This window comes from Heliconius melpomene, chromosome 20, assembly GCF_056956725.1.
Source record: "Heliconius melpomene rosina isolate 202511_hmr_F chromosome 20, ASM5695672v1, whole genome shotgun sequence".
Lineage (NCBI taxonomy): Eukaryota > Metazoa > Arthropoda > Insecta > Lepidoptera > Nymphalidae > Heliconius > Heliconius melpomene.
In genome coordinates, this window is record NC_140408.1 from 5,241,640 (window position 1) to 5,267,608 (window position 25,969).

General features: G+C 34.0%; 1 protein-coding gene across 2 annotated transcripts; it reads left to right on the forward strand.

The window, feature by feature from the left end:
- Window positions 1-484: 484 nt before the first annotated feature.
- Smg6 (Smg6 nonsense mediated mRNA decay factor) lies at window positions 485-25,624 on the forward strand. Of its 2 annotated transcripts, none has more exons than XM_085204730.1 (24): window positions 485-1,788; window positions 3,102-3,241; window positions 3,994-4,154; window positions 4,989-5,258; window positions 5,588-5,714; window positions 6,437-6,729; window positions 7,023-7,157; window positions 7,652-7,761; window positions 8,385-8,553; window positions 9,368-9,857; window positions 9,933-10,043; window positions 10,393-10,602; window positions 10,853-10,914; window positions 11,631-11,782; window positions 16,336-16,493; window positions 16,706-16,779; window positions 16,863-16,960; window positions 17,275-17,437; window positions 18,435-18,552; window positions 19,043-19,207; window positions 20,445-20,592; window positions 23,129-23,374; window positions 23,725-23,882; window positions 24,488-25,624. In XM_085204730.1, the coding sequence occupies exons 1-24, from the start codon at window positions 750-752 to the stop codon at window positions 24,524-24,526; spliced, it is 4,836 nt and encodes a 1,611-aa protein (XP_085060856.1). In that variant the 5' UTR covers window positions 485-749; the 3' UTR covers window positions 24,527-25,624. The 2 variants fall into 2 exon arrangements, with proteins under 2 accessions (XP_085060856.1, XP_085060857.1); XM_085204731.1 differs by having other exon boundaries at window positions 6,440-6,729.
- The last annotated feature ends 345 nt before the right edge of the window (window positions 25,625-25,969 follow it).

Here is a 25,969-nt window from a genome sequence, read left to right on the forward strand (position 1 = left end):
TAATTTGAGGTCTTTTGATTATAATGTAAATTTGTATAGTAATACAAATAGTAGTTATTCTTTTAATAAAAGGCATGCTGTATTAAGCAAAAAATATATATATTTCAAAAAGACCGTAAGAATGCAAATAAGTGCCGTACCGTATTTCATTTCTTATATTTTTGAGTTATTGTAGTATTATTTTTTAAATATAATTTTTACCGATATTTTACCTTAAATGGTTTACTTTATGTCTAACGGAATTTAAAAATTGCTTATTGTATGTAGTATTAATAAATAAACAAGTAATGGAATGGTTTGTAAAAAATAAATTATTAAGTTTGACATAGTAAGCTAAAAAATATGTTAGTGAGCCAGTTAATATTCAATAACTTAATAATATTAATTTATATTTAAAAAAAACATAATCGATGTTGTCTATGACAGAATATTACAAATTACATTTTACAAATACAATCTTGATACTGTTTTGATTCTGTGGACACAATACAAACGTATAATAATTGATGCATTGTTTTCATTATATTTATTTTCTCATATTAAGTTTCGGTTAACTACGTTACAATAACTATTCAGAAGCTTTGAAACAAATAGTTGAAATATATTAATTGTTTATAAAATTATTCAGACATAACCTTTAACTCTATATTGAACTGTTAAAATCGTTGTATTCATCTTATTTAAGCATTTACATTTTTAATTAGAAAAATGTTATTTTAAAATATCTAATATATATATGTGATATTGCTATGGATGATGACTATAAAGATTATAAAAAAATAAAACCACAACAAAAACTTTATAAGCCAGGCAGTGGGCCCTTGAGACGTTCTAGGTATGGTTTGGATGCTAGAATGGACTCTTATGATTTAGATAATGGCCCAAGAGGGAAAGATGCTTATTATGGATCTCAGCATTCTATAAATGGTGAAGATTCGAATATTCCTAGTAGAGAAACAGCTAACACTCGGCCCAGAAAACCTGAACAACAACATTATGTACCTAGAACTGGTGATTCAGATATTGACAAACATCATAAACCAACGTTTAAGTGTGATAATTCTAGTCAGTACAATTGTAAAAGAAACCCAGATAGCCAAGATAACCTTGGTTCTGTAAGTGGTACAGGGTCTCATTCAAAAGATACAGGAAAGAATTTTCATTATAAAGAAGGAAGTAATAATGATGTAAATTATAATAGACACTATAGACAAGGTTCCGAGGTTAGATCAATTTCACCAGCTTATTGCTTTAATGACCAAAAATCTTTAGAGAGGAATAGAGATAGTAAAAGTATGGAGACATGGGCTGGGCGTCATAAATCAGGTGGAAAGCCACCATCAGGAAGAAGGAATTCGTCAGGTTTTCCTTCCGATTCCAGACCCAAGCATATAATTAACTTAGATAATTTACCACCAAGGTTTAGAAAAAAATATTTAGAGCAATCAGGGCATCAAAGTTTTGATAGTGTTGATCAACTAACAAAAGATCATTATAGCAATAATGATATGACTCAGTCTCTTAATTCAGGCCACTATTATAATCCTAGTAATACAAATTGGTCTCAGACTTTACCATCTAGGGGACGGGGACGGTTAAGGGACAATGAAAATTTTGATAGAGAAAAGTTTATCACGACTTATTTAAAAAATTATGAAGTGCAGGATTCTAGAAAGTCTACTCCAAGCAATTCATACATGAATTTATATGAGCCTGTTGAAGTAGAGAATAAAAGTACAAGTGAATATTTTGATTTTCAGACTGAAAACATAAAAAACACATGTGACAGTGAGTAAATTAATTAGTATAATAGTAAAAATATTAATTTATTTCATCAGGTTCACTAATAACAAATAAATCATCACTTCTTTGGATGGTTTAATTTTGTGAAAATGTATCTTATACTCGGTTCTTTATTTATGGCGCTTCGAGCGTGCCAGTTGAGCACTATTCACTTCGCCAATGTCACGTTGTATGGAGAACACACAAAGGAGGTTGTAATGTATCTTATAAGTTATCATTAGAATATAGAAACTTTGACATAACTTGATAATAATGTATGGTTTTATGGCACTGACAGTTGCAGTTGATCAGACTGACTGCTGCATTAAAATATTTTTATATATATTTTTTTTTTATCCTTACTTTGAAATAACACTATAAAAATATCTTTTGTTGGGATTATAATACACTAGTGGACCCGGACGCGGCTACGCCTGCATCAACTATAAGAATATTTATTAAATATATTCATGAAATTATTTTCAATTCTCAATAGAATTAGTAAGAAAATATAAGCTCAAATAATCAAAAAGAATAATAAATAGATACACATTATTAGAAAAAAATATCTGAGTTATTGAAATGAACTAACAAAAGGATTAAAAGTAACTAAAGGATAGGTATTCTTAATATTAGAAAAAGTACCTAAAGTTTTCCGTGCGTGCGTACATAGATATCGACTCTACGAAATAACTAAACATTTCTCTCTATTAAGCAGGATAATTTTAGCGGGCAATATCAAATAAAATAAGAAGAGAATCAAAGTGTATTTTAAATTAATTATAAACAACAAATAAAGTTTGAAAATGTATGAAAATTTATAAAACCGTCAACGTCATCTGCCCGTTCGCGTCGGTCATACTGTGCCGCCCGCTAGGTGGCTAGGTCATTTGGAATCAGTGACATCTCCTTAATTATTTATTAGTATGTTATACAGTAAACTATAATTTGAATCTAGATAAAATGCTAAAAGTGACTCTTATATTTATTTTCATAAGGATGAATATCAAAACGTCGCGGTAGCGGTCGCGTAGCAACGACGGTTGTTATTAACATGGCAGAATAAATTGCATGTCAAATTAGAATGTACTTTAAAATACATTAGTATATATGTGTAATGTAATGTTATATAGCCTATAGCACTTCTGAAGAATGCAGCTTTCATACAAAACAAAAACAATGAAAATCGGACCAGTAGATCCAGAGATCTTAGTGTTCAAACAAACAAACAAACAAACAAACAAACAAACAAACAAACTCTTCCGCTTTATTATATTAGTATAGATATGCTTGTGTCTTAGTAGTATTTTTTATTTCAGTTCCAAACAATGGTGTTTGTAGTTCTAATGAATTGCACTATGATCATAAGGAAATGGAAAATCAAGGCAGCAGCGAAAATCAAAATGATAGTGAATCTTTATCACATATTTCTACTAACCTTTCTGACATAACACTTTTGGTATGTTTGTATAAAGTTGTTAAACTATTTTGTTCTATGACAGATTTTGAATAGTTTACTTTTATGTAAAAAAAAAAACATTAATAGAATAATTACATCACAAGCTTTTATGTATCTACACATAGCCAAAAATGAAAAGTTTAAAAAAAAAAAAAAAAAAAGTACCTTTACTTGGTGTAGGGTTAAAACTTGCTTTGTACCCTTCTAAAATATCCATTTAGGATATTGCTACTCTATTAATATTGTATTTATGGTACATAAAGCCCCATTTAGATAAGGAAAAACCTTTCCTTCACATAAATGAAATGATCTGTCTATAAAATATACCAATAAATCATTGTATTTTTTTAAACTGCAAGGAGGTTTGCTAAAAATATTATAAAATTAAATGAGATTAGCATGTACAAACGCACTGATAAGCAGATAAGCAGGAAAAAATTTTATAAATTACATTGCATTAATAACTGCTCCCAATAGTAGATTTTCTTGTATATCTTCTACAATGAGTTACAATTTTGTTATATGCATAGATTTTTCTCTGTAAGAAATTTTGAGTTAAAAACAACATACAAGCATGACTATACATACTATTTTGTTAACAATTTTATAAAATTATTTTTTTAAAGACATTACATGTTGAGTGGTAGAATCCCCTTCATCCCATCGAACCCACAATTCTCACGCTTACACTCAGATGCTGTATGTCATAACGGTCTTGTATATTTCTTACAATTTGTATACTCTAATTAAAGGATTGGACAGAAGAAGTGGAGAAAAATATTAAACTTGATGATGTATGTGATTCCTCTACTTCATTTTCTCAAAGTTTGAAATCATCAAACTCCCAAGAAGTAAAAGCATGTGAACCACGTGAGTCCAAGAAAAGTGGTAAATCTCGTCGACGAGATAAAAGGTAAGTTAATATCTTTAAAGTAGGAGCCATTTTGGATATTATTTATTAGAATTAAATTAGGGGCCCGGGCCCGAAGCGGGCTACGCACGCTTGAAATAGGAATATTAATAAAGAAATTGAAAACTAAAGATTCAGTCAATTGAGTAAAACATATAAAATAACTGTTACGGCGATTAGAAAATTTGTCGAACTAAGTAATTTAAATTGACATAACTTTATTATTTATAAACCGATCGTAAATCATGTCAAATAAACCCTAGATGTTTACGGAAGCTTACCAGAATCTAATAGTGAAAATCGCATCTAAATCGCTTAAGCCAATTCAAAGAATAGCGAAAACAAACACAAACAAACAGACAAAAATTTTAAAAATCATTGTTTTGGGTTCTATTACGTTAATAAAGGTTATCAATAACATTTTTTTTGAAAGTGTCTGTACTTTACCTACCCTCTTACGATTTTATTATAAGTATAGATAATAATAAATGGTTATGGATTCAATCCCCACTCAAGGAGATGAAATATTTATTTAAATTCGCTCTAGTGTCGAGGCAAACCGCAGCGTTGAGTTCCGCCACTTAATACACAATGCCTCCAGAATTCGGCGGAAAGTGGAGAATGAAGTGTCTTAACACAAGGTTGCCTCTGCCTACTCTGGTGTATGCGGGATACAGCGTGAAGCTGTGTTATTTATAATAAATATTTATTTCTAATGCTTTCTAATGAGAATAAAATAACAATATTAGTTTTATACATGCCATCACTGCCTTCATAGTAAAAAAATATCCCACTATAACAATGACACTATATGTATATAATAATGTTTATTTACAGGAGTTCTAGCAGGGGAAATATAAATTCTGACAAAAAGGAAAGAAACAGAAAGGATACCAATGTTAGCCTCCAACATGAACCTGAGCGGCATCGGAGAGATAGCAATGTCAGCATACCCCACGAGGCATTACCCTATGGTCTAAAGCAGCGTGAACGAGAGAGGCGCGATAGTCATAGAAGTAATCGTTCCTCGACAATAGGAAATAGTAGGGATGACTTGGATCGATGGAGGTCTTTGAGATCTTACAGTCGAGAACAAAGCTCTGAAAGGTTATAATTAATTATTGTATTGTTTTATTCTTTTATTGAATGCTTAAGAAATTATGTATGTTTGTTTTTTTATTGCATTAGCTTCACTTTTTTTAATCATGCATAGGCATTGAAAATCATACTGGATTTTCAATACTCCATACATCAATTTCTGTCTGAATTCAAGACCATTTACCAGAATGGGGAAATGAATATAATTTGTTGTATGTTTACAGTTAGATGTTGTATTCATTAATATTAATTATAACAAATTATAATATTATTTTATAATAATGAATGAGTATATATTTGGTAATAAAAATAACTTATATAGTGTATTTATATTTTAGGAGGATTGTTTCCCAGTGTAATAGCAGAGATACTTCAAAAAATCGAGGGGTCAGCCCTAAAGACAATGATGGCTTTAGAGTACCATCAGCTGTGGGAAAATCTGCTACTTGGTCTTCAGCCAATCAGGTATAAAATTATATCATTCAACAGAAATATTTTATAGCTGTTTATACCTTTATTATTTTTTTCGTCCATAATCACGTGAGGTACGGAAGGGGCAATATCACAAGGGGGAGGAGAATGGCTTGTAGTAAGATATCACGTGTATTTTGCAAGGTGCTTGCTAATCCGTGATCCGAGGATAATGCCCATATGCACATTAAATAATGTTCATGTACTAGTATAAATGTTTTTCTCATGATTACACTATTCCTTTTATTATTTTTATGCCAGTCAAAAACAACCTGCAACCTGCTTCTGTCTAGACATTTTTCTTTATATTTGAATAAAAATAGATAAAACTTTATTCCTACCTACTTGTATTTTAATAAAGATAATATTTACAGTAATTCTAGATTCTTTGTAGATACTAAAAAATACACGTGATTTTAAGTAGGTTAATCTTAAACCTAGCCACATATCACCAAGAGTGAGGGATAAAAATGGTAAAAAAAATCTCGAAAACGGTATATTTATAACCTACTTTGTCTACTAGTCGCTCTTTATGTTTAATTATTTTGCGCTACAACTGTCGTCTATATGGTTTACCCTATAATATTTCCATAGTATGGACCTGATGTCCTTTCCGGAAAGATCAAGATAATGAAATACTACTTTTGTAAACCTCGATTTCTTATAAATTGCCTTAATGTATAAATACGTTATAGTAATAACATATAATGATCTAGAAGAAGAACAATCGCAACGGTGGGCGGACGTCGAGTACAGAACGGAGGCAGTCTCCGACGCCGAGCGTGACCGGCGCGGGCGAGAGGGGTGAGCGGGGCGAAGGGGGCGAGGCGGGCGCAGGGGCGTCGGGCGGCGCGCGGCGTTCCTCACAGAGGCGCTCGTCGCGCCGCCGCCGCCGCAATGCCGATGCGCCGCATGCGCCCGCGCCGCACCCGCCCGGCGCACAGCCCGCCCCCACCAACGTCAACTGGAGGGAGGAGATCATTGAGTCCAAGAAACATCAAAGCGACAGGTGACGTTTCATGTACACAATTTTACTGGGGATGTTTAATAGGAAAAATGTCGATGTCGAGCCATCGAGTCGCATCGGTCGATCAACATCTTGCATAAAACGAGGACATGGCACGAAGTGTGACTATAAATGCGACTGGATATGGGTTGATCCTCACTCGAGGAAATCAAATATGTACTTAACTTTTTTTAAAAAAATCATAAATTATTATAGAAAACTCTAATGAAGGGTATACTACTATTAAATCTATAAAATATTAATAAATGTTAAACTTCATATTATATATTTTACAGGCAACCAGACAGCAGTAATCAGAGAAATAGGTTAAATAGTGTTTTATCAGAAAAATCTGTTACGGAGCCAACATCTCATCCTGGCCTAATTATTCTACCGCAAAGTTCAATGAGCCACATACAAAAAGATCAAGGGTAAGAGAAAATTAAAACAAGAGTAATATGTTAATACACAATTTAGATACTTTAGGAAAAACATCTTACTTTTTCAAATATATAAAAAATGTTTTACATAAACTATTATGTGTATTTTATATTATATATTTTTTAATGATCATCATATTGCGAGAATTGTTCTTATCCATTTATGAATTTAACAGATTATTTCCATCCATCAGCCTTTTAAGCTCCACTGCTGGACATAGGCCTCCCCCAATGCTTGCCACACCGTCCGGTCCCTTTGAATCCAGCGGGTTCCCGCTGTCTTCTTAAGGTCGTCGGTCCACCTGGTTAGAGGGCGGCCTGTACTCCTTTTGCAGAGACGTGGTCGCCATTCGAGGACCTTTCTTCCCCATCGGTTGTCGGTCCTCCTGACAATATGGCCTGCCCATTGCCACTTTAGCTTGCAGATTATTTAGTATATATAATATTCTTATTTAAGCTTATATAATGTGGTGATTAATTTGCAGGCGTGGAGAATATATAGACAATCAGAAAACATTATTTGACCATCAAAATCCATCTAAACCAATAATTGTTCAAACCAGTCCCACAAAACATGACATAAGAATGGAAAGAGGTTCGTTTTCTTCTGTAGCTTCTCATTTTGTATTTTTTTTAATAAGCATCTTTAGTGTAAAATATATAATAATTTAGTCATAAAGAAGCCGTCGTGGCGTCATTGTGGTTGAGTTCCGCCAACACGCAATGCCTCCAGAATTCTATAGAAAATGAGAAACGGAGTGTCTTAACACTAAGTTCCCTCTGTCTACTCAGCTGTAGCGAGAAGAAATGAAAATAATTTACTCTCTCGAGTGGGCGTCAGACTCAACCATCGCGTTTACAGGCAGACGCTATGGCGCTGTGCAACGACGGCGCGTTTTAAAATATGTATATGATATTTAAACGTCATTCAAAATAGTTCACCTAATTTTAAAAAGAATAGAAATACGAAGAATAAAGAAGACTTTATAATATGTTATACCCAATAATTAATCTATGTTAACATTTACGTACAATAAATAATAAATTTAATTGCTGTACTTAATTAAAATTACCTCAGAATAAAAATGAAGATGTTATATAATGTTTTAAATAAGTTATTTTAACCAACATCACTTTCAATGTCATACATTTCCCTGCATCGCGCGATCGACGCGGTAGGTGATCCACAGTGGACTTTCATAACATTTTTTATTCCAGGAGTAAAAGAGTCCTCAGGCCGGTCGTACGAGGCGGGCGACGCATCACGAGGCGCGCGCCACACTGCACTTCTGCAAGAGGTGGACCGAGCCGACGCCATACTCAAAATGCATACAATGCGTGGTGCGCTTCCGCTGGCTGCCAACTGGCCGGACGTTGTTGATACCAGGTACATTCATTGTACTAAGTACTAACTATATGTCTATAATTTAATCCATTAGGGGACCTTTAGTCTTCCCAAACGTTTTCATATACATATGTGATTTGATACAATCAAGTCCTAGAGTAGAAGCTCTGTAATAAAACTATACGATGATGATAAGGATGGATCTATAAGATTGTAGGGGTATTGCACAAGTCCTAATATTATTTATAAAGACCAATTGTTAACACGCTATATCAGCGCCCTGAATTTATTTGCCACAAATGCAACTGAAATTATGTTCCACTATTGTTTTGTAGCGTATAAATAACCAAATTAAATATATAATAAAAGAGTTGAATGTGAATTTTCGTCTTATCAACATCGCCTCGATACCTGTAGCCCACAAGATCCAAAAAAAACAATAAATACATAATATAAAAAAATAAGACATGTCGTTGCGAGTTGTAGCCAACTTCGTTTGCGTATACTCTTGTTGGACGTAACTTTTCTTACTCGTAAGAATTTCGAGAAATTCTCTCTTAAAGAGGCGTCTTACTACGCCTCCTTTATGGCCTTGACTTACAAAAACTGAGCTTTATGTTCTGTTACGTTACGTTATTTGTCAGTCACTCAGTAATAGAAGAGTTTTTGCTTTTGCGTTCTTTCTATACATTTTACTCCAATCTGGGAAAAATGTGTAAAATTGAATAAAATACCAGTAATTTATAAAGATATGTGAAAATTTTCTAAATATACAATTTAATTAAAAAAAACTACGTAGAAAATAAGAATAATATTTTTTAAAAGAAAAATTGCTTTAAATATATTCTTTTTTTAGGATGTTTCTACAGACTGCACTTCAAAAGTTGTTGTTGTCCGACTTAAAATACTGTCAGTCTGATAACATAGAGCATCAATTCTGGAAAATTTTGTACTACAATTTCATTGAAAACTTAAGAAAAAGTGTATCCCAAGTGAGTCCGCAGGAGAAGCCGGAGGTTGTCAAATTAATAAATACTATTATAGACGAAGGGAATACTTTCTTCGAGAATCTCGTACAGATGTTAGAGAAGACTTATAAATTTAATACAGATGATTATATAAATGACAATCATGTTTTACCGCCCAAGGGACTCGGCTATGTGGGCTTGGCGCTGATCTCTGTTCAGAAAATATACGTATTTCTAGGTGACCTAGCTAGATATAAGGAACAAGTAAACGAAACTAATAATTATGCTAAAAGTAAATTTTGGTATACAAAGGCACAGCAAATAAATCCAAAAAATGGTAGGCCCTACAATCAGTTAGCAATTTTGGCAATTTATGCGGTAAGTTAAATGATATATTTAGTACTTTGTTGTTTTATTTATTTATTATTAAACTTATATACATTTTTCCTTCAGAGAAGAAAACTTGATGCAGTCTATTATTATATGAGAAGTTTAATGTCTTCAAATCCTTTTCAATCAGCGCGCGAAAGTTTACTGTCGTTATTTGATGAAAACAGAAAGAAGGTTTGTTTATTTATAAGTTATAGGATTTGAATTCAATTATTTGTAACACGGTTGAAAATTAAAATATCTTCTAAAAATGTATTGGCATGATAATTTATACTTAGTGTTTGACCCAAATAAAATTTTAAGCCGTATAATTCCTATAACATGTTAAAGTTTAGTTAATATTTTATGTATTAGGCCGTGTAATTAAATTCAACGAGTTTCAAATATGTATGAACATTCGGCCGATTAATGGGCGACACCGAAATTATGGGCCTAACTATTCTAGATTGCAGCCTTTTTGTATTATACAAATATGAAGATACAGCATTTTTGCTTGTATAAAGATTATATTTGGTATTAACAGTACGAAGCGGCAGAACGCAAACGTCGAGCAGCAGTGGAATCTGCAAAGGGAAGTGAAAACGGCGAAAGCATTCGGGAGGGTGCTGCAGGTGTTGGAGGTATTGGGGGAGCGGGGCTGCGACGTGAGGTATGGGTGCGTCCTAGTGGACACCGCACTACGACACTACGTACCGCGTCCGATGACACGCTTGACAGCATGACACCTGTTGAGGTTAGTTTTATTTTATTGTAATTTTGTATGCTACGGATAAATGTTATGATGTTATTAAGTTCAAATTTTTATTAAATATTTAGAAAAAAATATCTCTTATTTAATTTTAGACTAATAATGTAAAAAAATGTCTCATATGCCTATGCCATATATTCTTTAATAGAGATACTAAAATCAGCTATGTTGCAACATGATTAATAAATATGAAACTACAACTGATAATTTAAATAAATTTAATTTTTTGTTGCAGTTAAATAAAAATTTCATCACTAGCTACCTGCATGTACATGGAAAACTTATTACGAAAATAGAGTAAGTACAGTACATCTCATAGTAAAACTAGTTAAATAAACAAGAAAGATCACAGGAGTAGCGATGATTTGCACCATTTTATTTTAGTTTAAATTGATAATGTCACTGTTTCAATACTACTACTACTACTACTATTTCTAAGGCTCTACCAGCATATTTCAACATGTCACTCATAACTGTCTAGCTTCTTAGAAACCTTTGTTCGAACAAGATCCACTGATTAGAGAGGAATATGAATTCTTCTCTTGTGCAACCTGCAAACATACCCATTATTCTAGCAAAGGAGTATGGAAACACTCCGCACAGTTCCGCTCACACTTACGTTCCTGCTGTACCGCCACTCGCTGAAATTCACTTCTTTTTGTAACAAAATATTAAAAAATATATTATAATTTAATTCCTTTCCTAACATAATAATAATTTGGTCGTCAATTACTCCTTTAATTATGACGCCAAATTTTAAACTTAAGTTTCCGAATATTGAATATTGCAATTGAATTGGCATGCCAGTTCTAAGCTTCAGAAGCAGCCGCTAATATAATTTTATTTAAAAGACAATATAAAAGAAATATATGTATTGTCGTAACTTAATTCCTTTTCTCTTATAACAATAGTAAACACGACCTTAATAAATTTGAACGTAAAACTTGAAAGTGAAATGAACATATGGGATATCGTATTAAGCAAACATGTAACCTAGTCACTGTCCCGCCCAGCATGGAGACGTTGCACGGCAGCGCGGCGCACATGCTGCGTCAGTTCCGCGCGCTGCTGCACCGCCAGCCGCTGCCCACGCCGGCCGCGCGTCTGCTGCAGCTCACCGCGCTCAACATGTTCGCCGTGGAGACCAACGCCGCCTCGCTTAAAGGTACCGGTTTCTATTAAAAAATCTAATCTAAATTTCTATATTGGATAACTAACTATATCGAAACAGTACTGCGCAAATGCGGCTTTATCACTAAGAATATCTTGGGGAACTTTTTATTTGTTTTATATAGGAGTTATAGTAGAGGACTATTAGATGTAAAAAATACTCCGCTCCCCACTTTCTGCCGAATTATGGAAGCATGTTGAGTGGTGGAACTCAACGTCGTTCTTGCTTCGACACCAACGCGAAGAAATGAAAATATTAAATATTTCATTTTCTCGAGTGGGTCTCGAACTCACTACTTGTCGCGCTTACGGTCATATGCTGGTGCCCCTGCGCCACTACTGGCCTCAAAATGGTTGATGGTTGAAGTTTATATATAGAAACGAATTTGTGTTAATACGTAGGTATATTTTGTTGACATTACTAACTTAAAAGGATATATATAAGAATATGATGACAGGATATCTTTTTAGATAGTTTTTTATTGTTTTAAGGTGTGTTTCAACTGTACGATTATTTTGTACTTTTAAACACAGTTAGCGGAAACTACAAAAAACATATAGTGGACTATTAAATGAGTTGCTTGCGATAAATTTATTTTTTTACAATTAATATTATATATTGTAAATTAAATCAGCACCACGCTGTATCCCGCGCACAGTAGGGTAGGTAGAGGGAACCTAGTGTTAAGACACTCCGTTCCCCACTTTCTGCCGAATTCTGGAGGCATTGCGTGTTAAGCGGCGGAACTCAACACGCAATGCCTCCACCAGAGCGAAGAAATGGAAATATAAATTTAAATAAATATTTCATATCCTCGAGTGGGGATCGAACCTACAACCAGTCGGCTGTACAGTCACACTCTGTGCCATTGTGCCACGAACCTAAATATCCGTTTTCAATTCATTTTTTTAAATTTATTGAAATGAAACGATCACAAATATACCGTTTCTCATATAATTTATTAGACTCGTGTTTCAAATTAATAGAATAAAAAATAATATTTTTTACCGTAAACCACCGGTATGTGATTTATTTAGGATACATTTTTAATTGGTATTTGCAAAGGAAATAAAAAAGAGTATATTAATCTTTTGAATGTTATGCATTCCAAAGATTATACTTTAAGATCATAATCGATACTAATAAAATATTTCTTCGTGTAGATGAACAATAAAACTGGAAACAAAGAGCGATTTATAAAAATCATTATCGCCTTGCTATATAATATATCTAAAATATTTAACGATTATGGATGTATATTTAAGGTGTACTATGAAAATTATTTTTGTCTGTGTCTGAAAATACTATATATGTAGAGCTTTTGTTAACAGAAATGTCTACAAAATTATTTATTAGTAACGGACTTTTTCAAAAACATTCGTTATTTTGAAATTTCTTTAATAAGATGATTTATAAAATATATTACGACAGATAAATGCTATAATAATAATAATTGGTCTGTATAAAAATAATTATATATAAATTTTTGAGGCCTTCTCGGCCGCCTGTCTTAACACTAGGTTGCCTCTGCCATCCCTGCTATGTGCGGGATACAGCGTGAAGCTGAGAATTATCTTTTCGTTAGCTCCACGTACCCTCTCCTGATTGCAGCAGACGCTATTAAATAAAGTATCATAATACCATAAAACGCAAACTCTTTAATCAAAACAAAAAAATCATAATTGTTGCCTGAGAGTGATTTATTGGTATTGCGTGACTGTAGTCTTCCGTGTGCATCCTCTTTAGAATGATTATGTACTTAAGTAAGATTCGGATCTAATGACTTAATAGTTGTCTTAAAAATATTTTATATTTTAAATCACTTATACTTTTTCACTATCATTAATAAATTTGAGGTCGTGACGCTGGGGCACAAGGGTGTGACTAATACGACAGTTGTGGGTTCGATCCCCTGTCGAGGAAATTAATTATTATTTATAAATATTTTAATTTCTTCGCTTTGATAACAATGCAAAGCGCGGCGTTGAGTTCCGCTATTCAACATGCAATGCTCTCTGCAAATCTAAAATTCGGCGGAAAGTGAGGAACAAAGTGGCTTAACACTAGGTTTCCTCTGTCTACCCTGCTATATGCTAGATACAGTGTGAAATTGAACATAAAAAAATGTTCATAATTGTTATGAGATTTTTTGTAGTGGTAACGATACAAACAAAATGTACTTTGACTTTCCTCTATTTATACAGGGAGTCAAGAAACTGAAGGGGTACACATAAGAGCATAAACTCAGTATAATTAATAAGTCGTTTTATATATCAAGAATCTCAGTTTGATTATATGCATAGATCGATTTCGAACTTAGACCTAAATTTATTGCTAAACTCATTAAAATAAACAAAGATGAGAAAAGTCGATTTTACCAATGTCAGTGTAATGATATATATTACATATAAAACATTTATTTATATTCTTGGTAAACAGGAATATAAAAATTTACTGGTGGCCCTAATTACATACCACTGCAGACTTTGATAAAAATAAAATAAGTAAATATTAATAATAATAATAATTTCCACAAGTAAGGGTCAATGCAAGCTTTACGCTTGCATAATGTTTTTATAAGCTATTTAATATGTTTAGGTTTTATAGTTGGAATTCTAGTTTTTGCGACCTTCTCAGGCAACCGAACCGAAACGGATACAATCGCTGCGAGAAATTATTCAATCGATAAAAAAAATGTTATTTTCTAGACTCGTATAATTAGCTACGGTAGACTATCAGAACTGCAATAATAGTAGCAATATAAAAGAAAAAAAAACCGGATCTATTTAAAATAACGTTTCTCATCTCTTATTGATGATTTCTTTAAATGTACTTTATGAACATATCAAATACTTCGTGTTATTGATCTTTTCCTGAATTTCGTGTGCAAGAAAATGTTGTAATTACATGAGGTTATTGAACTGTAGGGGCAGCGTCGTCGTTTGCGCCTGAGCACTGTGCGAGTGCAGACATGTGACGTCGATAGGTTCAACAAACCGATTTCATTGCAACTCGACGACGTATTTTGGTCTTTTAATTTAATTATGTAGTGTTATATCATAGTTAGTGATAACACTGTTTTTATTATATATTTATGTGTACTCATATTCATTATAACGTTATTTTTAATTTCTTGTATCACATGCGTCTATGTGGATATTTTTATAACAAACTATAACTTTTGCTATAAAAGCTCATCTTTGAAGTTTCTTTACCCGATCAATATGCACATTACATTAAAGACTCTAAAAGCAAGAATTGTCCATAAAGTCTACAGTTACCATTATATCTTTAATAATGATTGTACAAAAGTAGTAAAATCCTACTTTATTGTCTCATTATTTCCATTTTAATAGAGTATAGAAGATATAAAAAGCTCATATATTTGAAATATCTTTATGTATCCCAATTGTCGGTTTAAAAATATGTATAAAAATAAAAACATGAGAATTATAACAGTTATTACAAGTAGGTTTTAATTTAGACCACCGACTAGTCTTGCAACTCCAAAGATAGTATGCAACACACGTCCATAGATGTAATCCGTGCGGAGTATTTTTAGCCACCTACTTCTATTTATATCGGACCTGCTCGCTAAGACTGACAACGTGTCCATAATTTTCAATGGCATCTCTATTCTTACATTTAAAAATTGTTACTTTTTGTGAAGTAACAAGTAAATTGCAAAGCTATTATATACTTACATGTGATATTTTATGTCTCACGTATTCTGGTTCTCTGTAATTTTATTCTTCATGGCTATATTTATGGTGTCACGCATTTATCTTTTTTAAACGAAATCAATTTTATAAGTATTTTATATATTGAATTGATGAAGACGAGTTAGCAGATTTTAGCAAAGAGGCCGACACCGGAGAAACCGGAGCTTGCATTGTTTTTTCTCAGGCTAATGTGTGCAGCAAAACATGAATTGTACTATTTTTTTTGTGCTCGAAACTTATGACGTATAACATCAAGAGCAAAAGATGGAACGGTCTATTATAATAAAAATAAAATTTATCGTTTTAATTTTTTTTTTGTTAAACAGCTTAAGCTTTTAACTTTAATCTGTTTCGTCGTTGTGTGTATCAAATAACATAAAATATACAGGAGGAATATGCTGTAGGAGTGTTTTTGCCTTATATGTTCTTCTGCTAAGCGGTAGAGCTTAAAGTGCAGCGATACAATATCGTCGCCTAGTGTAGCGTAAAATTTTCACAAACTGTTTGAATTATAACATTTAAACGTTATCTTCAAAATTTCGAATGTACTGGAAAATTCGTTACAATTTTTAAGGTGGTTAGATGCAACATGCATCATCATCATCATCTGCATGCATCATCATCACCACCGGGGCAATCTCGTAAAATAATTATCTTAAAAAAAATATCACTAATAATAACTAATAGTTTTTAAAGTAATTGTTGTGTGATATGACGTTCGCTATCAGGACATCGTCCCGCTTAGATTTTTAGTTAGTAAATTAAGGAGTTATATTAAGGTTATATATTTAATGCAATATATGTTTTATTTATTGAATTTACCAGGAAATAATGGTACCGAGAGATCAGCTTGGCTTGAATGCGCTTTGGGAGTATCTCTGCTAATGTTCGGCGCTCTGCTCGAGAGATGCTGTGCTCTATTACCCGAACCAGCGCATACTCAGCAACATGCCGACGCGTTACTACTCTTGCCAGCGATTAAGGTAACTAGGAAATATATAATCGATATAATTTAAAATTGACGTAGCATTCCGTCGGAGCATAAATTCTTAGTTATATTTTATAATTGAAATAATCTTAAATATTACATACTTTTCAATGAAGCTTATAGTTGATATGATGATATATATATTTTTTTTTAACTTACATACATTGAAATTCGTTTTACCCGAATGACAATTATTTTTCCTAATAGGTGTGGTCAGACTGGATGTTGTGTCACAGTACTATATGGAATCCACCACCAACGTTTGACAACTTCGAAATAGAGTAAGTATGGCATTATCTATTATTATAAAACGTAATTAGTAAATAAGTATTATATAGAATTTAACATTATACATTTTATTTAGAAGCGATAACGACCCTTGGGATTGGCTCGCGAAGCTTATGAATATCCTAGAAGCTCTCGACGACAAAACCATAGAGTTTGAAAGCGAAATGAAGGAAGGTAATTGCACAAATTCTTTTAGTTTGAACAGTCTCTTGACTAATAGGGGTAGTCACGTGCAATATTGTATAATTCTATATGCTATTCGTTCCTAGGGGATCAGCCATAAATTACGTATGTATAGGCATATCTAGATATATATTCTAGGGAGATTTTACTTTTGAGGTTTTTTTTTGGTAAAAATTCTGGAGTGGGCACGGCCCATCTGGCCTCTCAATATATGTGCCGTCACACTTAGTAGAGGGTATCTCATAATCTCATAAGAGGGTGACCAGCTGGACACAGGCTAGAGTGACGCTCGGGTGTGTGTGCAGGGCTCGTGGCGGTGCGGCTGCCGGAGGACGCGTCGCTGGCGGGCTTCACGCCGCTCATGTACATGGAGCCGGCGGCGGCGTGGCTGCCGGCCGAGCCGCCCGTGGCACCGCACACCGCCGAGCACTTGCTTCGGACCAAGAAGCTACTTTTCTTTGGAACGGAGTGAGTATGCTTTTGACTGGAAAAGTGATTGTAATGGCCTCATTGAATAACTATATTATAATTTTATTTAAACTGTTTCAAGATTTTTTTTTTATTAGTTCTAAATGGTTCGCATTCGGTTAAAAAACGTAGCAAGTGACGTCTATATAATTTTATGATGTAAGCGCATATTTGTTATTGTTGAGAGGCAAAGGCGTCGCGTTTTTGCTGCGTGTAGTGATGTTATCGTGACAGCTTCATGTTAAATTAACTAAATAAAAGAATGTATTTTAACAAATATAAAAATGAAAACCATATCTGTGGTTGAATTAATAAAAGTTGCAATTTTATAACTGAGACTAATCGTGTAACGTGCTTCCCGGGTCTCGGAACGTATTACCGGCTAATATGATCGTGCAAGCGCTGCCCGTCCATTTGCTTGCAAATTAGATTAACTATATCCGGTTTGGCATCATTTATAATGTAATTCTCACGACCTATCTTCTTGCTAACTCGCAAATCATACGAGTATATATCAAAACGGGAAATTTATGTTTTTACGACCTCTCTAAGATGAATAAGTTATTATAGCGAATGAACGATTGTGTTTGACGTTGACCACTATTATTTTCTTCTATGAAATATTTCTTACAATTGTAATGGTGAAAAGTTTTTATACGTTTACTAAAAAAGTACTGTGTATATTATGTTTATACTTGCAGAATATTTTTATGGTTCTTTTTTTTTAATTAAAAATTTATGGCATCATTTTATATAATAATTGTAGGCGTAAATTCCAATTATTGTGTCATTTTTATAATGTGACTTAGTTTGCTTTCTCGATCGGGATAGACAATTGGTAAACTTTTACTTGTTTTCCATAAATTAACTTATGAAAAAACAAAACACAGCAAGCAAGCAAGTTCGCCATTCATCATGCAATATTAATAATGGAGCGGAAGGTTTTCTCCGTCTTCATTTAAAAATTAACAACAATACAATTTACTTTCGCCACCAGGTACCTCGTGGGTGTGGAACCGCCAGTATTAAAACTGGAATATCCTGCCGGCGCGCAGCCACGATACGTCAGCGCAGTCCAACGGACACAACCTCAATACCCACCTTTGCAGCAATTGGTAAAGCTTATTAAAAAAAGTACATGTTTATGTTCTCAACTATTAAACGAAACAATAAATAATCATCAAGATAAAATAAGGGATAATATAGATCTTGTTTTTAAGTCATTTCATGTTTATGTTTCTCATAACTTTGAAATGAGGATTTGTTTTAAAAACTATTTCTTAAGGGTGGTTCCAAGGATTTTTTTTAGGTTATGAGAGCTTACAGTACAAAAAAAAAATAAATTCGAATCTGAAAATTGATAATTCATAGGTATATCAGAGAAACATTTAATTATAAATTTATATTTGTAGTTCATATCATACATCATCATTATAAGTGGTAAATGATTTTAAGTCAAAGAGATCGATTACAAGAGTCGACGTACAGCCATGAAATCGAAGCAAGGCAAGGAATCTTTAGTGAGCGAATCCGAGTCACACTTGAACAGTTTTTTATGTAATAATTTGAATACAATGTTTTAAAGCATTTTTTCTATATTATCAGTCTGAAGACTCGGCTGATGAAGACAGCACAAGCGGCGCCGCCAGCGGACCCACCAGCCTCAGCGAGCTACCCGAAGCGGATGAAACAACGAGAAAGTTACTCAGAAGGAAAGAACAACTTGAATCTAGAAAAGCAACCCTGGAAAAACGACGACAACGAATGCAGGTTTGTGTTATTTATTTTTTTAGCTTCACGCTGTATCCCGCACTTACGGAACTCAACACGTGTGCTTTGCCTCGTTACTAGGATGTTATTTTCTTATTATTAAATATTTCATTACCCAGATTTTTAATCGAACCCACATCCGTCGCGTTGACAGTCGCACGCTTGTGCCCCTAATAATACTAAAAAACCACTTAAAAAATTTGCTACTCTATTGCTGTCTTTCTGTAAATAACGTTGAAAGTATTGTATTGGAAAAATTTTCAAGCAAATCAGACGGCAAAAAGTGGGCAAAAATAGCATTGCATGTATTTCTTACACGATAGACAAGAAAAATAATTAGGTACCTGCGTCAGTAATAAATTATGATGAAAATAAAGACCCCATTTATGTGGTTAATATAGAAAGAAGGAGAAGGAGGCCCTGGTGCAGCGGCACAGCGTCTGATATACGCGACGTTTGTAGTTCGATTCCCACACTGGGGAATTATATTCTTTTTTTCATTCTTATACGAACTCATAAACGTTGAGTTAGGAACTTAAAGAATTTAAATAATTTGTACCTAGTAACAATAGTGTACATTAAGTAAAAAAAAGCATACGAACTTTGAGATATTTTAAAGTTTTTTTATCTCAATAAAAAAATAGCAACATTTTAAAAAGGCTTAAACTCATTTAAATCGGTTGATTAATTTAGGAGCTACGGTGTCACAGACAGTCGGACAGACACGTCAAACTTATAACACCGCACTTTTTGCGTCGAGGGGCTTAAAAATAAATTCTTAGTAAAGTTTACTTTCTTTCCTATCAATTAGCATTTTTTTCATAAATTAATTCTTCTTGAATGTATAATGTTATTTGTTACATACATGTAACAAATAACATTATAAGAGGGTTTGCTAATAACTTACTCGCATAATTATAAAAGTATGGAATTGCACTTTACTTTTACTTTTTAAAAATAATATGTATGTAGGTGCAGTGAGGCTTAAAAATTAATATAATATGTAGATAGATATGTTACTTGATCTAAATTGGACATAAAAAATATGAATGGTAATTTATAAGGCCAGCGTTGCACAGTGTGCACAGGCAGTTCAGATAAGTGATTGTTGTTGGTTTGATTCTCATTATATTTAAATTATTTTTTATTACACTTGCTATGTGCGGGATACAGCGTGAAGCAAAAAAATATATGTTGTTGACATGTTAATTGCATATATGATTTGTTGTTGGCACAGGAGATGCTGGGCAGCGGGGGCGTGTCGGCGGAGGTGGAGGTGCGGCCGCGCTGGCTGGTGCCCGACACTAACTGCTTCATCGACCACCTGACGCTGCTGCGCGCCGCCGCCAGCCCCCACGCCTACCACCTCGCCGTGCCGCTCGTTGGTAAGTACTGGCAACAGGCAATAAGCTATCTGGAAAGATGGTTTTAGCTTATATGAAATTGATATTACGAAGATAATTTTAAAATGAACATTTTTTTTAGTTTCTAATCTATTTTTGTTAATACGCGTAACAACATATGTCATGAGTGTTATGTTGATGAACGCAAACTTTTTGCATTTGTTTACAAAATCAACTAACGTCACGGCAAAACAATATGATGTACCCGCCAAACTCGCGAAAAAATTTTTAAAATGCCACATTTTAATAAATTTTTATAGCTTAACGATCGAATAATATAATAGAATATTTTTGTATTTTTTATAGTGATTTATGTCTCATTTTATGTTTTATCATTATGTAACTGTACGCCCCATGGTATCTACACACCGAATGTCGTGGAACGATCGTATCATCCTATATGCGCAAAATAAAATAAATATTGCAAAAAGATATTACATATATAATCAATTAAGAACAATAAATGTATGTTAATAACGAGAATTATTGAAAAACAGACAAAGACCAGAGGTTCATTAACATCGGGAAAAAACCCTTTAGACTCCGGACTCCTCGATTACACGTTCTTTCGTTATATGTACACATTATAATTATACTTCAGTAAAGCGAAAGCAAAAAGCATGTGATAATTAAATATTTAACATTTTAAAATGTTATTTAATTTAATTGAATAAATATTTGATCAGATCATCTCTCTAATCTTGTTTATTTAATTTGTTAGATTGTCAAAAAATAACCACTAAGGTGTAAATTTTTATGCATTTGTCTCACAAATGCAGAACCGTTATCATAAAATTCAATAAACCATCAAGTTCAGCGTAGTTATAAAAAAAACAATATAAAAGTAAAACTTTATGTGGGATTTCAATTTTCCATCTAGATTTGTCGCCATGCTTTCTTAACGAACTCGGTACATCATATTTTACTAGTTCATATTTTACAAGTACAATTTATCGTTTTATATTTATCCCGTTAACGATAGAATGATGCATGTAAACTAGCAACTTGCCACATATCTACAAAGACATCTCAAATAGAAATGACTTGGATCTAGTTCTCCATCTGATTACTTGACTGGTTTAAGTCTCGTGAATTGAAACAGCTGTCGAAGCGGTGAGCGTGTTTAGCATGCAACATCGATTTCACACCGATTCCTCAATTAGATTACCTATAAATGTACTAAAAATTAGATATTCTATTTATATTGCAAATCAAGATTTGCTTCGAGTTAGGCTTATGATAATAGTATAAATAAAGTACGATTTCCTTTAGGGAAAGCGCGCACTGGTGACTTTTGTCACGGTGACAATAATTTTTTTGTCACTGACATGTCACCATACTTTTCACGACTGCGCGTACTTGCGATGACAGTGACGAAACTTTTTACATTTGATAAAATGGATCTCGAAGAGATGGTTGTCTGTGCACTTATATTGAGAAATAGAAAAAAAAAACCAAACGTAGAAAATATTGGCTTTTAAATTACTATTTGAATAATCCTTTAGGGATTTGTCATAGAGCCGTGGCCTCAACTAAATTTCGTCAATCAATATTGTCATTGTCTATTTCCTTTTCATGAAAACACACGTTTTGCCTTGGTGATGAATTTGACGCCATTCTTGAAATAAAAATTCAGTGCTGTAATGCAACACGCTGCTGTTTCATGTTTATGCGGAAGACGACTAGTATGGAAACCGCAAGGGAGAGGGGGAACGAAGTGATATTTAGTTGCTAATGCGCGCACGGGCATACAAATCTATGGACGCGGTGACAGTTGCGTCACCGGCGTGTTGCCTCCTCCGCGGACAAAAAGTCACCCAATTGTCACGTATCCAAATGCGCGCACCTTCATTTAGTGTAATGTACACGATGACAGTGATGCAACAGTCACGGTGAAAAAATCAGTAGTGCGCGCTATACCTTAGAGTAAAAAGATAACTTTTTAGGGTTCCGTACTTTATAAGGAAAAAAGGAACCTTTATAAGATCACTCTGTTGTCCGTCTGTATGTCTGTCTGTCAAGACCTTTTATCTCAGGAACGCTTGGAAATATCTACAGACCCATCATATATCATATCAATATTTGTGATTTTATATAAAAACCGGTTAAGTGAGAGTCGTACTCGTCCACTGAGGATTCCGTAAGATTAATACAAAAATGCTCATCTTCTTTCTATTTTTTGACTAAAAGCTTGATTGTTTCTGTGCTTTAGAGCATGAGTGCCATAAACCCGAATATTTGATCCTAATTTCAGCTTCATACCTCTTGGCAATATAAAATTAGGTCATATATTTCGATTTCCAATTATAGTTTTTTTTTAATTATAAAAAATGGCTATACCGCTTAATGGATGTTCGAACAAGTCGTGGCCGCCCTGAAGTTAGCAGTAGACGGCTATTTTGCTCCCGAGTGAACAATGCGCAAAAGTTCAGAAAACCTAATTTCAGGGCTGCCATACCTTTAACGAACGTACTGCACACAATTTACATATGGTGCTAATCAGTGCATGTATCCACAGTGATGTCAGAATTGGAAGGACTGACGAGGTGTTCCCGACTGGGCGAAGCGGCGCGCGCGGCCCTGGCGTGGGTGGGCGCGGCGGGTAGTGGCGGCGGGGGCAGCGTGCGCCTGGCCACGGCGCGCGGCTCGCTGCTGGCGCGCGGGCCTGCCTTTGCGGAGGAGCAGGAGCAGGCGCGCGCCACTAACGACGACCGCGTGCTCGCCACCGCGCTAAACCTGCAGGCCAATCTCGCCAACGATACGGGTATACCGTGTTTACTTTATAGTTATTGTTCTCTTAAACTTATAAATTATTAAGGGGTTCCTAGTTTTAATATAAGTAAATTTAAAATAAAACCAAAATCAGCTTCACGCTGTATCTCGCACACAGCAGGGTAGTCAGAGTTAACCTATTGTTGAGACATTCCGTTCCCCACTTTCCGCCGAATTCTGAAGACATTGTGTGCTGATTGGCTAAACTTAACGCTGCGCTTTGTTTTTTTACTACAGCAGGGAAATAAAAATAACTCATTCCCTCGAATGGAGATCGTAACTGTATTAGCGATACAGACCACTAAACATTTTATTAAAATAAGCAATACAATTTGAACATAGAAAGCGTATCCGAGGAGGGGCGCGGGCGTGGGCGCTGCGTGCGCTCTGTGGTGCTGGTGACGGACGACCGCAACCTGCGCGTGAAGGCGCTGGCGGCCGACCTGCCCGCGCGCGACCTGCCCTCCTTCGTGCGCTGGGCGGGCCTGCCGCTCCACGCCGTGAGTACACCCTTCTGTAGGCAGGGGAACCTGATGAGATGTTCAGTTCCCCACTTCCCGCAGTTTGAGGCATTACGTGTTGAGTGGCATAACTCAATGCAAAAACCGTGCTTTGGCTCGTTATTGGTGCGAAGAAATAAAAATATTTAATATTTCATTTCCTCGAGTGAGAATCTAACCCACAACTTGTCACGCTTACATTTGCACGCTTGTGCTCCTGGGCCACGACTGGTTTCTAAATGCTATAAATAAGATTTTATCTGTACTATGATAATAATGTCACATTGTGTCAAATATAAGCTATTAAAGTATATTTACGTTGTTTTTGATAGATCTGATCTAATTTATTTTTAGTTGAAATTAATTTTTCCGTATAAATCAAATATTTATCGGTTCTCTCATAATTTACACAAAGCGTTGCTGGTGCGATAATATTGATTTACACTTTGTTGCACAAATGTGTCATTGGATTTGGTTGCACGCTTCATTATTAATTATGAAAGACATAACTAAAACAGAATTAAAAAATCGTAAACACATTTAAGTTTGTTCGCTTCAAAAATGTTCGTATATAATGTATAATCTAGTGTTCCATTTTGTTTCAGAATGAGAATCCGGCGAGTGCTACTACAGATGATAATTAGTTAAATAAAATTCGAAGCCTACTTTTAATCTACACAATTTAACATTTCTGACGCGAATTCATTACGAATTAAGATAATAAATGGATTGTCGTCGGCGGCGCTGCGAGCGCATCACTAGTATAGGAATTGAATAGTATAAGTAAAACTAATACACCAATAGAGAGATATAATATTAAATAATTTCGTTAAGAGCTATAGGATTCCACCTCAGTGTTCCTGGGCGACATTTCATTGTTAATATTAATATTTTTTGTTTAATTTTAAGCTATTAATTGTGTAGTGCGGCTAAATCGGTTTTGCTGAGCTATTTTTTTTTACTTTTTGTAATATAATTTTTTATATGTAAATGACATTTTTGTCACGCATCGTATGTACGTACTTTCACGGTTTTACAGTAGATAATTCTCTTCTATTCTGTGCCACTGTCTCTTATTCAAACGTCTTTGCTAGCTTTTAATAACTTTCGGCACTTTTTAACATCAATTAAATGCCATCTTTTTTAATAAAAAAATCACTTCATGTATGTTATTTTGTCCATTTTAAGCTACACAGTGCCATTTAACGATTTGTCGATTCTGTTTCGCTCAGCAAATTTATTAAAATTTTATCTACTATTTGTTTATCATCTCTTAAACGACTGCGAATAGATTGATGGGTTTTAGCAATAAGACTTAAACACTGGACAAAGATATGCAATCATGATCTTATATCTCATTATAAATATACATATACAAACATATACTTTTGTTAAAATATTTAAATATACACACTTTTACTATCTGTAATTAAATCATTTTATTGTAATGTATGCAAAGACAAATCTGTTATATATTATAGTGTTGTATTTGTTTTGCACGACGCGGAACAGCTCAATGTTACACACTCGACCTCTTGTTTCACTATAGATAATGAAGTGTTTATGATATGAACCAGAATATTATATAAAACTACTATATATGTACGTATATATATGAATATATATACGAAATGAATATTATTGTAACTAATTCCGTTTTTTTTAAAATTTTGGAAACAAATTTGATGCTGTTATTTTTTGTCTTAATCATGATGTTAATAAACATTGATTACTTCTAAAAATTGGTGTTATTTACCGACCCCTATATATAATTGTTTCTTAAGTTTTCCTGTGGGCTGGGTCATCATGATTGATGATGATAAATATAAGCGTTCCAAGTTTTTATAGACGCCAATGTGGTACTGAGATGTGTCTGACTAAACTATGATTGTGGTTTCTACTGTCTAAACGTCGTTGTGCCGTGTGCCTCAGTAAGAGGGACGGGAGTTTAAGCAAGTATGAAATCCTATTTGTAGGATGCTTATAATTTTAATATTAGGTATCCAGTTTAAGGAAAGTAGGAAGTCGAGCTCTCTGTCTAGATGGAGTGTAGAGTGATGTCACTTAGTTTTTGACACAATGTGTCA